This window comes from Solanum tuberosum, unplaced genomic scaffold, assembly GCF_000226075.1.
Source record: "Solanum tuberosum cultivar DM 1-3 516 R44 unplaced genomic scaffold, SolTub_3.0 scf00127, whole genome shotgun sequence".
NCBI classification, from domain to species: domain Eukaryota; kingdom Viridiplantae; phylum Streptophyta; class Magnoliopsida; order Solanales; family Solanaceae; genus Solanum; species Solanum tuberosum.
The window spans coordinates 588,558-603,357 of record NW_006239058.1 but is presented as its reverse complement, the minus strand read 5'-3'; the positions used below and the strand labels follow the sequence as shown (position 1 = coordinate 603,357).

At 35.8% G+C, this 14,800-nt stretch overlaps 4 protein-coding genes across 4 annotated transcripts in view; 2 read left to right on the top strand and 2 right to left on the bottom strand.

Moving 5' to 3' along the window:
• The window catches only part of LOC102583865 (ubiquitin-like modifier-activating enzyme 5), a 7,989-nt gene extending 6,035 nt beyond the window's left edge, over nt 1-1,954 (top strand). Inside the window, exons 12-14 of the mRNA XM_006351407.2 lie at nt 69-184; nt 387-433; nt 1,481-1,954. Coding sequence (XP_006351469.1) covers nt 69-184; nt 387-433; nt 1,481-1,617 — 300 coding nt within the window. The 3' untranslated portion in view covers nt 1,618-1,954. The remainder of the gene's footprint in view (nt 1-68; nt 185-386; nt 434-1,480) is intronic.
• A 194-nt stretch (nt 1,955-2,148) lies between these two features.
• LOC102583539 (deoxycytidylate deaminase) lies at nt 2,149-5,896 on the bottom strand. Its single transcript, XM_006351406.2, has 9 exons — nt 5,533-5,896; nt 5,382-5,457; nt 4,732-4,771; nt 3,896-3,954; nt 3,787-3,824; nt 3,544-3,607; nt 3,311-3,364; nt 2,711-2,812; nt 2,149-2,536 (listed from the first exon to the last, which is right to left on the bottom strand). The coding sequence occupies exons 1-9, from the start codon at nt 5,721-5,723 to the stop codon at nt 2,480-2,482; spliced, it is 681 nt and encodes a 226-aa protein (XP_006351468.1). The 5' UTR covers nt 5,724-5,896; the 3' UTR covers nt 2,149-2,479.
• Nucleotides 5,897-6,610: 714 nt separating this feature from the next.
• On the top strand, nt 6,611-9,941 carry LOC102582881 (oxygen-independent coproporphyrinogen-III oxidase-like protein sll1917). Its single transcript, XM_006351404.2, has 2 exons — nt 6,611-7,687; nt 8,380-9,941. Exons 1-2 carry the CDS (start codon nt 6,900-6,902, stop codon nt 9,005-9,007), a joined length of 1,416 nt encoding a protein of 471 aa, XP_006351466.1. The 5' UTR covers nt 6,611-6,899; the 3' UTR covers nt 9,008-9,941.
• Nucleotides 9,632-14,486, bottom strand: LOC102583214 (uncharacterized). The gene is made up of 10 exons (XM_006351405.2): nt 14,269-14,486; nt 13,830-13,852; nt 13,391-13,472; nt 13,089-13,298; nt 10,918-11,040; nt 10,765-10,822; nt 10,607-10,680; nt 10,280-10,368; nt 10,108-10,205; nt 9,632-9,940 (listed from the first exon to the last, which is right to left on the bottom strand). Exons 1-9 carry the CDS (start codon nt 14,386-14,388, stop codon nt 10,136-10,138), a joined length of 849 nt encoding a protein of 282 aa, XP_006351467.1. The 5' UTR covers nt 14,389-14,486; the 3' UTR covers nt 9,632-9,940; nt 10,108-10,135.
• Between the last annotated feature and the right edge of the window lie 314 nt (nt 14,487-14,800).

Here is a 14,800-nt window from a genome sequence, read left to right as displayed (position 1 = left end):
CAAGAGATGTCATCTTATTTGATATTCAATTGAAGTTCTGACATTTTATGGTGACCTCTAATTTGCAGAAGGAATACATTCTTGCAAAGCCTACTAGGGATGCTGCTGCTAAAGCAAAGGCGGACATAGAAGCATTATCACCTGCAGAAAACCCTGTTCATGCAGATAATGAATGGAACATAAGGTAAGCTTCATAATTTATCCAAATTAAAATAAAAAATCACGAGGTAAGCTTAGAGACAACTACTTTCTTGCATGCCTCATATTGGTAGAAAGCACTTTAACAACTTTCTTGAGTTTCTAGTTTAAGTATGGTGTCGTATAACTGTTATTCATTTTGTTGTTGTTCAACTAATTGATTTTGTTGTTGCCTTGTGATCTTTCAGCGTTGTAGATGACGAAGAGGTGGATGGTTCTGACGTGAAAATTTCAGGTATTTGTCAACTCAGATAGACATATTTTGCTTTTGTAGCCTCAAGTTATCCCCTAGCTATTTCTCAAAAAAAAAAACAGTAATCTGCTAACTTAGAATTCTTGGATGGATCATAGTTCATAACTCAAAAATGAAGCTCATATTGCTCAATACAAAAGTTTCTTTTGTCCAAGATGTTGTGAATAACCTTTACTTTGTGATATCCATAGTTTTCCATCTAAACATCTGAAATGCTAAAACTGAGAAACAGGGCTAAAGAATGAATTTACACGAAGTTTGGAGAGTTAAAAGGTAAAAGAACTAGTCATGAGAATGGAAGTTGGAAGGAAAATACAGTTTGTTCTGCTATTGATTAGGACAGGCATGCCAACTGCCTGAAATTGCATGTGTCATGCACTAGTATAATAAGATGCATAGAAAGCACAACACATACCCCTCTAGGCCATGTGTAGCTTTAGAGTATACTTGCCAATTAATAAAGCTTGCTGAAAAGATTGTCGTACAAACTTTTTATGTGAGTTCACTATTTCATAATGTGTGCCCCCAAATTCTGCATCATCTACTGAAATTCGAGTACCCATCTTTGTGTATTAGACATTCCAAAAATTGCATATAATTCCTTGTTCTGCAATGATGCCAGATCATACTAGGAGAATTTCTCTTTCTTGTGTTTTGGATGGATTTCTAGTTTATTCAGGTGGAAGTCAAACACACTGTTTGTATGTCTGTATTCTGAGCAATTAAAACTTGGAGCAATTCTTAACACAATATAAAATGACTTCTAGGTGGTCACTTGCGGCATTGTAACACATAATTAGACAATAGATCACTAGTTGCATTAAACTGTGTTAAGACGGCTAGAAAAAGGAAATATTCCATATATCATTGTGAGAGTTACTTCCTACAACTATAGTTTATGTGATGGATCGTATGTTAGGTTACAATTTAAAGAAGAAAGAGATAGAACTAATGGTTGAAATCATCTGAAAATATTATACTTATAATATGTTAACTTTAACCTGAATGTATTGTTTATTTTAATTGCAGGTGTCCTTCCTGAAGGTATTGTTCATGAGCTGCCAGTAGCTGATGAATACCCAAAACCACCTGTCACAGAAACAGTTGGTCCTGCGGATGACCTTGAAGAGCTCAGAAGGCAACTTGAGGCTCTTAACGCTGATTAGATTAATGAAATACAAAAAGAGAAACTTTTGTTGTAGAGAAAAGGAGAACTTGGTTGCATGATGTTCGTGTAAAATTTCCTTGCTTTGGAGAAAAAATTAGGCTTTTTAATGCTAGTTTTTTGTCTGAATGAATAGACAAGTGAGATGTTCCTATTCCCAGCATGTGGGATTGAAGCAATGAACTAGTCTATATTGCAGCAGCTTACTGGCAGAGATTAGAGCTAATGTTGTATTACTAAAAGGTTAATCAAATATTGTCACCATCTCCTTTCTAGCAATTTTGGATCCCTGAAGGTGCTAAATTAATGAATACATCCTATACAATGTTTCAGTATTCTTTCTTTTTCCATCTTTTGTTAATTGGAATACCTGAAAACTTCCCCTATGGATTCCAAGTTTTGTAAAATGCAGGCAAATTCTCTATTGCTAGAGACAGACTTAAGGAATGAATTGGCTCAAACCATAGCCATCAGAGAATCTGATTAAACATGTTTTTTTTTTTCTGTTTTAAACTTCTGATGAAATGGTACATCAATGTAATTACCACACTTGTATCGACATAAAACCAATTTACTTTGGTACTAAAACACCTGTTAAAGAAATTAACTCATCATCTTTACATTAACCAGTGAAAGTGTTTTCGGTAATAACGAGAAGTTGCAGCTTTTCATCTTAAAGTGAGCAGTTACAAACATTGGTACACATCTCAAGAGTTGAACACCTTACATAGTAAGAGTTGAGAGTCCTCAACCCTCTTAGCAGCAGTACTAAGATGCATCAATCTTTGATCTTTAACCCAAGAGAGATCCATAAGATACATTAAGGTCTAGAGAAGAGCACATCATCGAGGAGTGTCTGATGTCTATAGTTCTTCAAACTTGATTGAGATCTCTTTCATCTGTGGCTGATGCCTCCTTACCTACAATCAGTATTTAAATAAGTTCACAGATCAAAATAACTGATATCTGTTGCTCACTTTTGCTCCAAGGATTATAACTACTGAGAAAATCTTCTCTCTTTTTTTCATTGGTAAGATGTTGTATCTCCTCGAGGTAACATTTCTTGGAGAGGAGTTGACACTAAAATGACTTACCTTAATGCCAGCCAATGACAGAAGTTTGTGGGAAGCAACATAAGCCGTGTCAGAACCATCTAATCTCTTCTCCACAAAATAAATAACTTCTGAAACACCAGACTGCAAAATACAGAAATTTGAGAAGTATAAATCAATGGAAAACCAAACAGGGAAGATGCATGATGCAGAGACGCAAAATTAATCACAAATCTAGTTCCCTGTGCATACAGCATAGAAGTCAAAAAAATACTGGAGAACACCCACAGATTCTTTTCATAGCTATTTTTATTCCAGAATCCTCATTAATCTCTTTATGGTTGAATGTTATATCTCGATAAGTTGCAAACATGCCTACTTATATCTGTATTTATCTTGATTTAAGGGAATCTGAGCACGAAATCCTGATGCAAGTATTTTCAATTCAAAAGTGAGGTGCAAATTCGTTTTGTTGTCTTCACATAATTTCTGCTAGTGCATGTCTCACTGAAAATTTATAAAATGAACATCCAAAAAAGCTTAAGCTCCCAAACAGAAGCAATCCTCCATATTATCATTCTTCCATAGTAGAAAATGTTGCTGTGCTATAGATATTTTGAGGTCAAATAGGATCAGACTTACTTGAATGATAATCTTTGCGCATTCATTGCAAGGAAACATTGTCACGTAAAGCCTCTGCATAATAGGGTAAGGCGTATTCTGTGAGATAATACTGGGCAAAACACAGGCCAGATAAAATAATTTCCAATAGACTTGATAAGAAAAGAGGCTGTTCAGAGAGAGAGAAAAAAGGATTGGCAGTAGGAGTGACAGGACATCAGATCGATATTGCACAGGTCAAGACCCAAGCTAACCTGTCCTGCAGCAGATGCATGATTTGTATTCAGGATGGCATTAACTTCAGCATGACAAACATAACTGCAAGAAAATTGGTAAGCTTGAAATTAGGTAGAGTCATCAAGCGTAGACTGAGCGAAACTTGTTTCTTGAATTAAGATAGTATGACTGGTAAGGTAATTACAAACCTACAAAACAACATTGTGTAGTCTACTGACATAAATTACACATAAAATGTCTCAGAGAAGCTTATTACTTACGGATACTTTGTCTCCAGTGGATTCCCATTTTTAGATTTCTGAAATGTTAGGAATTAATTAGAATAACAGTGACAGTAATAAAGATATATGTTCTTTGAACAGAAACAACCTTTGCCCAGGGAAGCTTGTCATCTGAACAGCCACGTGGGAACCCATTGTATCCAATGCCTGGCTAAAAGTAGAGCATCAATCAGATGGAATCTAATAACCAATTGGCAGTAAATATGTTGCCCAATGTTCGTATTCTAGAAGTTATGTGATTAGCCTAATCAAACATTCATGTAGTACGGGGAAAAAATCAAATAATAAATACCCATATGAAAAAAGATAACAAATCAGAGAGTCAAAGATGGACTTCCAACATCAAAAATCATGTATGAATCTCAAGTGTGAAATTAACCAATATACTCCCAAGTGTGGCAATGCCGCTACATCTATTCTATGTCAAGTGATAAAAACGAGATAGAGCATATGTTAAATAATACTAACTAATGTGCAAAGACTAAAGCAACTTAAGAGGGGCAACTGAAGACTGGCGTCTTGCAAATGTTTGCAGTTCCTACGAAAGCATTGCACAAGTATTAAGAAGTGAATGAAGCTTTTTTAATCTCCCTACTATTTCAGAAGCAACCATCTCTATTTCATCTTTTCTGGAACCAATATGAAATCATGACTCAACCAATATAATGGTAAAGTGATAGAACCATAGGATTCTCAAATCAAGAAATGATTAATAATAGTATCATAAGTGAAATTTAACCAAATATTGAGGTCCTAAGTGAATGTGAAACTAGTTTATCTATCTCTGAGCTGCTCCAACAGACAGTTAGATGACTTGATGAGGTTCTACCTAATCAAATGTGATTTGAACAATAAAACATAATGATATGAAACATTTTTCAGCTTTAAATAGACAGATATTTGATTCCTTTAAATACATCTTACCTAATATTACATAATTTTGACTCACCAAACATGCTCCAACCTGCCAAACAGCCAGAAAATGGTTAGTCCCAAGGGACCTTGTGAAACCTGACTCAAGAAAGTCAACCTCAAAGTAGCATTAGAGCAGTAAAAAGTGGAAATATCATACAAAAGAGTTCAGAGCATTTAACGAGAGCACCATGAACAAGTGTGACTGTCTATAAACAGCTTCATTCATTCAGTTGGAAGAAATCCGATCATCACAAATTATTAGATAACTCCTTTTATCATGAGGTTAAAAGGGGTAACAGCCACTGATAACTACTTTGATTTCACCTAAACAGCAGAATAAATAAGACAAACCAATCAATAGCTTTTCTTCGAAAATCGGAGTCTTTAGTTTGTGTATCATCTCAAGACTACTTGGTAGTTTCCTTCTTATTCTATTTAGGAAGGAATCTTTTTAATAATATAGATCTGTCAATTGACAAAGTGAACTCAGTGAAGTATACATTAGCTTTTGGCAATACGACACTTACGACAATTAAGCATGAAATATACAACAATTTAACAAACAGTTGGCGTGTAATTCCAATCATCCACTCGTTCCAAATGACTTCAAATTCATGAAAATGCTTAAAATCGGTTCGGTTCACAAATTAGAGTAGTACCTGCCTGTTTGGATCCTTGGATCGTTCAGCAGATAGAAATGCAATCGCCATAAAGTAATCATCCCACGTCAAATACCTACAATTACAGAACCATAGTAAAATACATAACTAAGGATCTAAAATAATCGATAAAAGTTCAAAAACCACAAACCCTTCTCGTTTTGAAGGATCAAATGGGTTCCGAGAAGACGACGACTTCCTTTGATGAAAACCATTAACTCCCGAATCTGGGTCAGTAACAGAACGGCTTTTCGGGTTGAAAAATAAGCGAATGGTCATAGCAGAGGCAAAAGCACCAAACACTGCGGCAGCTGAGAACAGCGTTAGCTCTCTGGAATTCATGGCTTTTGATCGGAATCTTACAGTAGACGCGAAAACGAAGGGATTTTTTCGCCGCCAAAAACAGAGATTGAGCGAAATTGTAGCGGGAACAGTATTTTATATTCGCGCCAAAATTGGATTACTTATAATCAAAATAAAGATCCATTGATATTTGAGGGACTAAACATGTTAGTTTCCCTATCTATAATTTGTTTTATGTTGACAAAAGAATGAATAATTTATTTTTTCAAGTGACCACTTCACTCTTTTATTACTTTGTCTGTCTCGATTTATATGATGCTTTTCATTTTTAAGAGTCAAACAGTTTAAGTGTAATAAAAAATTTACGCGTAAAATCTTCAATTTTTTTGAAATGAAATTTATATATTTGTAAATTACGTAAAAAGTGTTATAAGTTACAATAATTGGCAATTCAAAATAATTAAAAAATATATGAAAATTTATGGTCAAAGATAGACTTGTTTGAATCTTGAAATTCGAAAAGTCGCATAAATTGGGAAGGAGGAAGTATCTTTTTTTATAATGTTATACTTCCTCTATCCTAATTTATGTCACACATTTCGAATTTCGATTCAAACAGTAACTATTTCTTTTAAATACTTTAAATTGTTTATTATTGTGACTTACTAGTACTTTTTACTTAGTTTACAAATAAATAAATTTTATTTAAAAAATTTGAAAATTTCATGAGCAAGTTTTCTATCAAACTTTAACAGCCTGACTCTCAAAAAACAAAATATATCACATAAATTGAACATAAGGTGTACTAAATATTTTTTATAAAAATATTTATTTATAGCAATTTAAAAATATCTAGAAAACAATGTGATAACTTATAAAGAGGTTTGACTTCTTTACTGAGGCCACCCATTAAAATTTATGTATGCACACCGAGTAAACTGCTCAAGTACAATAGCTTGCATACCACATAAGATATTTAATCATATCAGGCAAGTTCGGTGCAACATCTTGATTGAGAAGATGATGGCTAAGAAAAATATTCACTTGCCTTCGTTATAAAATATCATATGCTACATCAACTCAATCACCTTTACGGATATCCACCAATTAAATATTAAAAGAGGAAAATTATGCTCCTAAAGTTCTCCACTAGTTTGAACTACTCAGAATTAATTTTTGTTCCAGCTTGACTTATACGTTGGCCTTCCCAAAAAAATGCTGAGATCAACTTTCACTCCCATATTAACGGCTTTTCCCTCTAAGGCCAAAAAACCCCGCAACTACTTGAACACAATTATCACTGCAATAACAAACCCCCCACAACCTGTTCGACAAAATGCCTCAATGGAGAATATGTTGCTACAACAGCATACTCCAACCTCAGCTTACGTTCACCTCCCGTTCTGTCGAAAGCGCTGTCACTACTGCGACTTCCCCATCGTCGCATTGGGGTCATCTTCACCTTATGGTGATGACGACCCTCGAATTATTAACTACATTGATTTCCTATGCAGAGAAATTAAAGCCACTTCAATACCTTCCGACTACAAGTCACCTCTTGAAACCGTCTTTTTTGGTGGAGGTACACCTTCACTTGTACCACCAAGATTAGTATCTCTAGTCCTGGAGACATTGGACGCTAAATTCGGGGTGTGTTCTGATGCTGAAATTTCAATAGAAATGGATCCTGGTACATTTGATGCTAAAAAATTGAAAGATTTGATGAAGTTGGGAGTTAATAGAGTGTCGCTAGGAGTTCAAGCATTCCAGGAGGAGTTGCTTAGGAGTTGTGGGAGAGCGCACGGTGTACAGGAAATTCATGAGGCTATTGACATTGTTGGATCATGTGATGTTGAGAATTGGAGTGTGGACCTTATATCTTCACTTCCTCATCAGAAACCACATATGTGGGAACAAAGCTTGAACCTCGCTATTCAAGCAAAGCCGACACATGTGTCAGTTTACGATTTACAAGTTGAGCAAGATACAAAGTTTGCATCTTTGTAAGTAATACAACTTTGAACCTTCACTTGCTAAATTGAGTTTTTCCTTTGCCAGCATGTTTTTCAAGTCTCTCTTTTCAACTACTTTTCAAATTGATATGTTTTTCAAGTCTCTCTTTTCAGCTACTTTTCAAAATGATATGTTTTTCAAGTCTCTTTTTTCAGCTACTTTTCAAATTGATTTGGGATTGAGCATCTTTTATCCCGGAGTATTAGTTTTGTTATTGTATTTTCGTATTCTTAGATTTTTATTACTACTTGTTACTTCTTTAGCCTCGATTATTGTACTACCTTGATGTTGTTTCTGCTTGTTGCTACCGCTTTCTTTTACATCTTTCTTTGAGCTGAGGGTCTATTACAAACAGTCTCTCTATCTTTCTCAAGGTAGGGGTAAGGTCTATTTACACTTTACCTTCCCCATACTTCATTTGTAGGATTACACTGGGTTTGTTGTTGTTGTTATTGAGGCATCTTTTATCTGTGAATCTCAGTGACTTGATATTATATGCTTTTTATTGAGAATTTCTCCATAACTTCTACTGCAAGGGGTATTTCAGCTGTAAAGATGAAACATCGATTCGTATAAGTAGAGGGAAGAATATCCTACATTTTTCACTAGTACCAAAAAGAGCACTTTCGCATGTGAGTACACTTAAACATTCAACTGTTGAACTGAATTGTTGTATCAACAGGTATACAGCTGGGGAATTCCCTCTGCCTTCTGAAAATCAAGCTGCTGATTTTTACAGAATGGCCTCTGAAATGCTAAGAGATGCTGGTTATGAGCACTATGAGATAAGTAGCTACTGCAAAAGTGGTTATCAATGCAAGCACAATTACACATACTGGATAAACAAACCTTTTTATGCTTTTGGACTTGGGTCAGCCAGCTATCTTAATGGACTAAGGTTTTCAAGGCCAAGGAAGCTGAAAGATTACATGGGTTATGTGCAAAATTTGGAGAATGGACTAGTGAATTGTTGCCCGGACAGTAAAGTAGATGCCCAAGACGTAGCAATGGATGTTGTTATGCTGTCTTTGAGAACTGCTAAAGGGTTGGATTTGAAGTCATTTGGCAAAGCTTTTGGCAGCTCGACTATTCTCTCCCTCTGTGAGGTCTATAAGCCTCATATTGAGAGTGGGCATGTTGTCTGCTTGGATGAGCAAAGGAAAGAAATCTCCCCAGAAGAATTCAGCTCTTTGTTATCTGAAGGGACCAAGATCAATGAGGTGTTGGCATATATCAGGCTTAGTGACCCTGATGGTTTCTTATTATCTAATGAGTTAATATCCCTCGCGTTCAATGTGTTAGCTCCATAAGTTTCAACCTGGATGGCTCAGAAGAGACTGCTCTGTTAGCAATGCTGGTGGTTAAAGGCAAGAAGCTCCCAATACTTGGATGTCATCAGTTGGTTTGTGTAAGATCTATCGACATGTGAACTGGTGGAACCTCAAAAGAGCAAAGGCGAGTGTGTATATACTGCTGAACAAAACATTGGAGAGAGTGGAAGGTTTCTGTTGCAAAGCATATTTAAGACAGCAGTAAATGTAACTTGGTTATCTGACCCCAACTGTTTAATCGAAATCCTTTGTTTACGAGTCAAGATTTCTTCATAAATATCGACTTGGTATCCAAAAATATGTACAAATTTTGTATGACTTAATTGAAGTCGTCCACAGTCGTCTATTGAGCTTGTCCTGCTATTACACATGATATTCTCTCCTTGCACCAAAAACAAATGACATAGCAAATGCTTTAGTGTTTTCTATATCATTATTTTGAATTAATCTCCTATGTCTTCCATGTAACACCAATTATAGGTTGGACAACAAGCATGCAAGAAAAATGTTAAAAGGAATGCTGCCATTGACTGACTTGTCTTTCCATTTGCTAACACTTTTCCGAGCTTACCACTTACCAGTCATAACAATGCTTGGTCAACACACCCCAAGAATTGAACTTCAGATTACCCAAAGAAACATACAACACAAAGATTTCATGTTCTCCCAATGTACAATTCATAAAGAGAAAAGAGATTGTGATTGTCTTCTCAAGAGAACTGTTCTCTGGGTCTGAGAATTGATACAACAGAGTAAGAATTTAGCTTCTGCTTCAATGATATCGGTTGATCCAGGCTGACAAGAGATAAATGCCCAGATGCATTATACCATGCTGACGGAGGAAATGTATTGACTTCTGCCTTGGATCTCGGATCATCCAGCAATGGTAAATGAACCGTCACCAAGAAATGTCTACAACAGACAAGAAGATGAACAATGTCAATCCATTAGCATCCCTTCATGATGCAAATGTTTCGGCTCACTATGAAATACATTTCATAAACTGGTGTAACATGCATTACGACAAAGGAACCATTTCTTTCCAACATGAGTTAAACAAGATAGATAAATATCCTCACCCAAAAAGAGTATCACCACTGTACACAGCTAAGAAGGTTTTGCTTTTCTTCCAACTTTTGCTATGCGCTTAAGTTCTTGAGTTCCCCTTTTGATTTCACTGCAGATGAAGAGGTAATTATTTTAATGCAAATTTTGATGGAGGCTAGGTGATTCAAAGTTTTGAGGCAGCACCTTTGGTACAAATAGACAATAAGGTAAAATAGAGGGAGCAGCATCAACGTCAATATTGAAGCTGCCAAGTAGAACCGATTTATATGCTTCTGCAAATATAATGTCACATGCATAAAAGTTGAAAAGATTACAAAATGTAGAGAAAATATCCACTTGAACAAGTAAAGAAAGTGCCTTGCAAAATTGCCGGACAAGATTTACATCTCAGTAGAGTATCGTATGAAGTTATACCCAAGATAGATCAAAAGTCCATAAATCCGTCATACAACTTTTATTTAGATTTAACAAAAGGCACATAATTAAGGCATTTCAGTAATCAAACCATACCTTTCCTCCTCTAGAAAACGGTTTTCCACCCCCCGAGCAAGTGTGAGCATCACAGAATTGGCGTAAGAATAGTTCTGACATCAAACCAACCAAAGATCATCACAAGTAGAAGCAACTATTTAATTACTTCAGATTCTAACACTATGGAGAAAGTGTACCATGAAGATGAGTTGACGATGGACTCTGATTAGCAGGAAAACATTTGTCTGCGAGACCCTGCAAGGAAGGGGAAACAACGGACTTGATATCAAAGAGAAATCAGTAGAATTGGCAAGTTAATCTGACATATAGGCTTAAGTTCAGAAGGTAACCTCACATAAATGACGATTTCGTGCTGCTGCCGCAGGATTACACTTGGTCTTCTTGGATTTGATTTCCATCACAAGGTCACAATGCAAAGCTCCACATACATCTGCCAGGCATTTGCTGTGACCCTGAGACATGAGATCATATGCTAAGATTACTTCATACCTTATAAAACATTATTCTAATTCAAAAATCAAAGCATGGTAAATAATAGAATACTCTAACTTCCTGACACACTCGTCAGTGGCCTGACCTGGACCAAGTTATGAATCTTGTGAAATAAAATTACCAGAAAGAATAATGTGATCAGCCTACTTCCACTTGGTTTTTGAATACTATGATGAAATCAGTTTCTGTAATAGATAAGTTCAAAGTATTCACTGATAACAAGCCAGCCATGATGAAAGAAGTGGCTAGTTCAAAAAGATTCTTGCTATAAACTAAAACCAGAATCTTTTTCTTTGAACAAGAGTTGCAAACGTACTTGATGAATGTGCTGGACCCATCTAGAAGAGTTACCATGACACCAGGAAACTTGCTAAAATAACTACTTAGGTTGATATTAGTGGTAGGAAGATCCTATCGACCATTGATGAACATATGTTCTCACCAAAGGGCGCTACAAGCTTTTGATTTAAAATAACAGGCAAGGAACTTAAAATGAAAGCATGGTGTGATCTCAACCTCCAAAAATATCTCGTCCTACAAAATATATTGCTCAACTCTGAATATAGAATGCAACATTCAGCATAAGATTTTTACTTTAGTTTCTACAATAGATCACACGCTACTCAAATGTGTGTGACATCATATAGGATAGGGCTTTACCCCCCCCCCCCCATTTTTTGAGGTATTTATAAACCTCATTAATTTATACTTTGCAATCACCTCCATGGAACAAGACTTAGATGCTGGTAAATTATGATAAGCTACTGAGTCCAGACAGAACAGGTATGAGAAAGGGTGGTGAAAGAAGAGAAGGATACAACTCTGGATTCATCCTGAAACTATAATTGACCCTCAAACCGAAAATGCAGAAAAATAATAAAAGAGGGGAAATAAGCTTAGTAGAACTTAAGTTCTATTTCTACTTGTTTGGACAAGTGTTTTAGGAAAACTAGATTCGGGTTGTCAGTACTTCTCTGAGAAAAGGAAGGGCTGCAAAATGGATTCCCTAAATCCCCAAATAGATCTTTTGAGAAAGCCCCATATAGCTCTTAATAACAAACAATCGTCTGCGGACTGTAGTTTGTCACCTTATTCTTGAAAATTCATCTCCATCCCCTTAGACCTACACTATTAATAACACAGACAAGATGAGGCAACCAACCAGCAGCGCACAGACTCCCAACATCGTGTGCAATATAAAGAGCAGTAAGCCAGAGATCCCCTGGGGAGGGCTTCCCCCCCCCCCCCCCATTTTTTGAGGTATTTATAAACCTCATTAATTTATACTTTGCAATCACCTCCATGGAACAAGACTTAGATGCTGGTAAATTATGATAAGCTACTGAGTCCAGACAGAACAGGTATGAGAAAGGGTGGTGAAAGAAGAGAAGGATACAACTCTGGATTCATCCTGAAACTATAATTGACCCTCAAACCGAAAATGCAGAAAAATAATAAAAGAGGGGAAATAAGCTTAGTAGAACTTAAGTTCTATTTCTACTTGTTTGGACAAGTGTTTTAGGAAAACTAGATTCGGGTTGTCAGTACTTCTCTGAGAAAAGGAAGGGCTGCAAAATGGATTCCCTAAATCCCCAAATAGATCTTTTGAGAAAGCCCCATATAGCTCTTAATAACAAACAATCGTCTGCGGACTGTAGTTTGTCACCTTATTCTTGAAAATTCATCTCCATCCCCTTAGACCTACACTATTAATAACACAGACAAGATGAGGCAACCAACCAGCAGCGCACAGACTCCCAACATCGTGTGCAATATAAAGAGCAGTAAGCCAGAGATCCCCTATCAATTTGATAATTTTATTCATATAATTCAAGACTAATTAGGGCCAATCGAACTATCACTTATTAACACGTTATGAACTATTCTACACGAGTGCAACAAGGCTGGTTTTCTCACTCCAGTGTCAAGAATATATTTTTTGCATAAATCATATGAAATGAATTAAAATTTGGAGTGAACAAAAACATGAATAGTATATGATGCTTACAACGTCTAGAAGATTGGAATGCCTGTTGTCAAAATGCTGATCAAGAAATTTTTCAGCCCGAAAGCTTTTTCTGCAGTATCCACAGCGCCATTCATTCACATCAAGATGAATTTTATGTTCCTCCTGATCTCTGAAAAGATCATTACTTGGATGAAGTCTACACTGCCTAGGAAGCTCATACTTCTCTTTTTCTACAAAGGGCATTAAGTACTGCACAGCACAGATGGAGTAAAAATGCAATTTTCAGTCCCGTATTTGCAGCAGAGCTTAAGTTGAGTCAAATGAAGTACTTTTGCAGATACCTCCTCAACAACTTTCCAGGCAGCCCGGCTTCTCTCTCTGGAGCAATGAACTTCGTGAACTTGTGATTTGTCTTGTGCGGGACTTCAGAGCAGCAAAGAAAATAATTCAGATAAGTGACAACTTCAAGGGAATGGCACATCTAAAATGGATTGCTTTCAAACATGTTTTAATAGTACAGTTGAAATCTAGAATTTATCTCATACAGTATCCTGCTGAAAAGGAACATAAGGCCTGAAAAGGCGGACGAAAAACAAGAAAATTTAACCATGATACAACTTTTCTTTTTCATTTTCTGATAGAGAACTATGATACAACTTATTGCCTCAGAAAATATCTTCAAATGTACTGTTAAGAGGCTTCTTACATTTATTTTCAAAGGTATAATTTCGGAATAGGAATCAATACGAGCTACAACTATAAACCGAAATAAAACCTTACCTTGTCGCATGCTGCTCTGTACCCTATGCACAAAAAATTGAATGTGGTCAGCCAGGAAATTTACCAGCTCCAAGAAGTGATTTCCAAACGCAAACAGATTCAAAACAAGACAAATAAAATAGGTCATCACTGATGATTGCAAGTAATTCAAATCAAGCATTACTAATATTCAGCTAAAGCCAAAACCAAAATCACAGCTACCGCAAGGTTAATTTAGTTCAATAATTACAAGATAACCGGTAACAGAAACATACATAAACCCAAATTCCGTTAATTCTGCATTTAAAACCTAACATAAATAAGAGTTCAAAAAAAAAAAAACATCATGAAGAGAAATTCATCCTTTTCGATCTAAGGCAGAACACTAATCATATAGAGAAACAAATTGTTCGTTGAACACGAAGAAAAATGCAGCTGAAAAAGTGAAAAAAAAAAAAACCTGATCCGACTGAGAAAGAGGTGAAGTTGCGGATATGGATGAAGAGAGAAGAGTGATCCATAGAAGAGAAAGAAGAAGAAAATATGAATTCTTAGCTCGAATTTGGCGTAGAGTCTCCATTTTCCTTTCTCTCACTATCCAAATTCGCAGAGTGAATATATGTTCTTCTTCCTCCCTTTCTTTGCTTTTGCTGAGACGAAACTTGACTCCATTTATATTTTATGAAATACTCCATTTTATTCTTTTTTTTCTGTTGAAATATGAAATTTGTTGCCAGCCGAATTTTTATCTTCTTCTTTTATTTTTACCTTTACTTTTAGGAAAGAATTGACCGTAATAAATATACATTAGTTATTTTCAGAATACAATGTTCAAATATAAAATTTGCAAATTTTCTGTATTAATTTAAACATTTAAGGAAGAAGGGTTTTTTTGGTGGTGGGATAGGGGGTTTTATTTTTGATAGAGGGTTTTCGTAGGAGAGAATTTTTAATCTTAAAATAAGAGTTTTCAAAAAACACGTGGATACTAA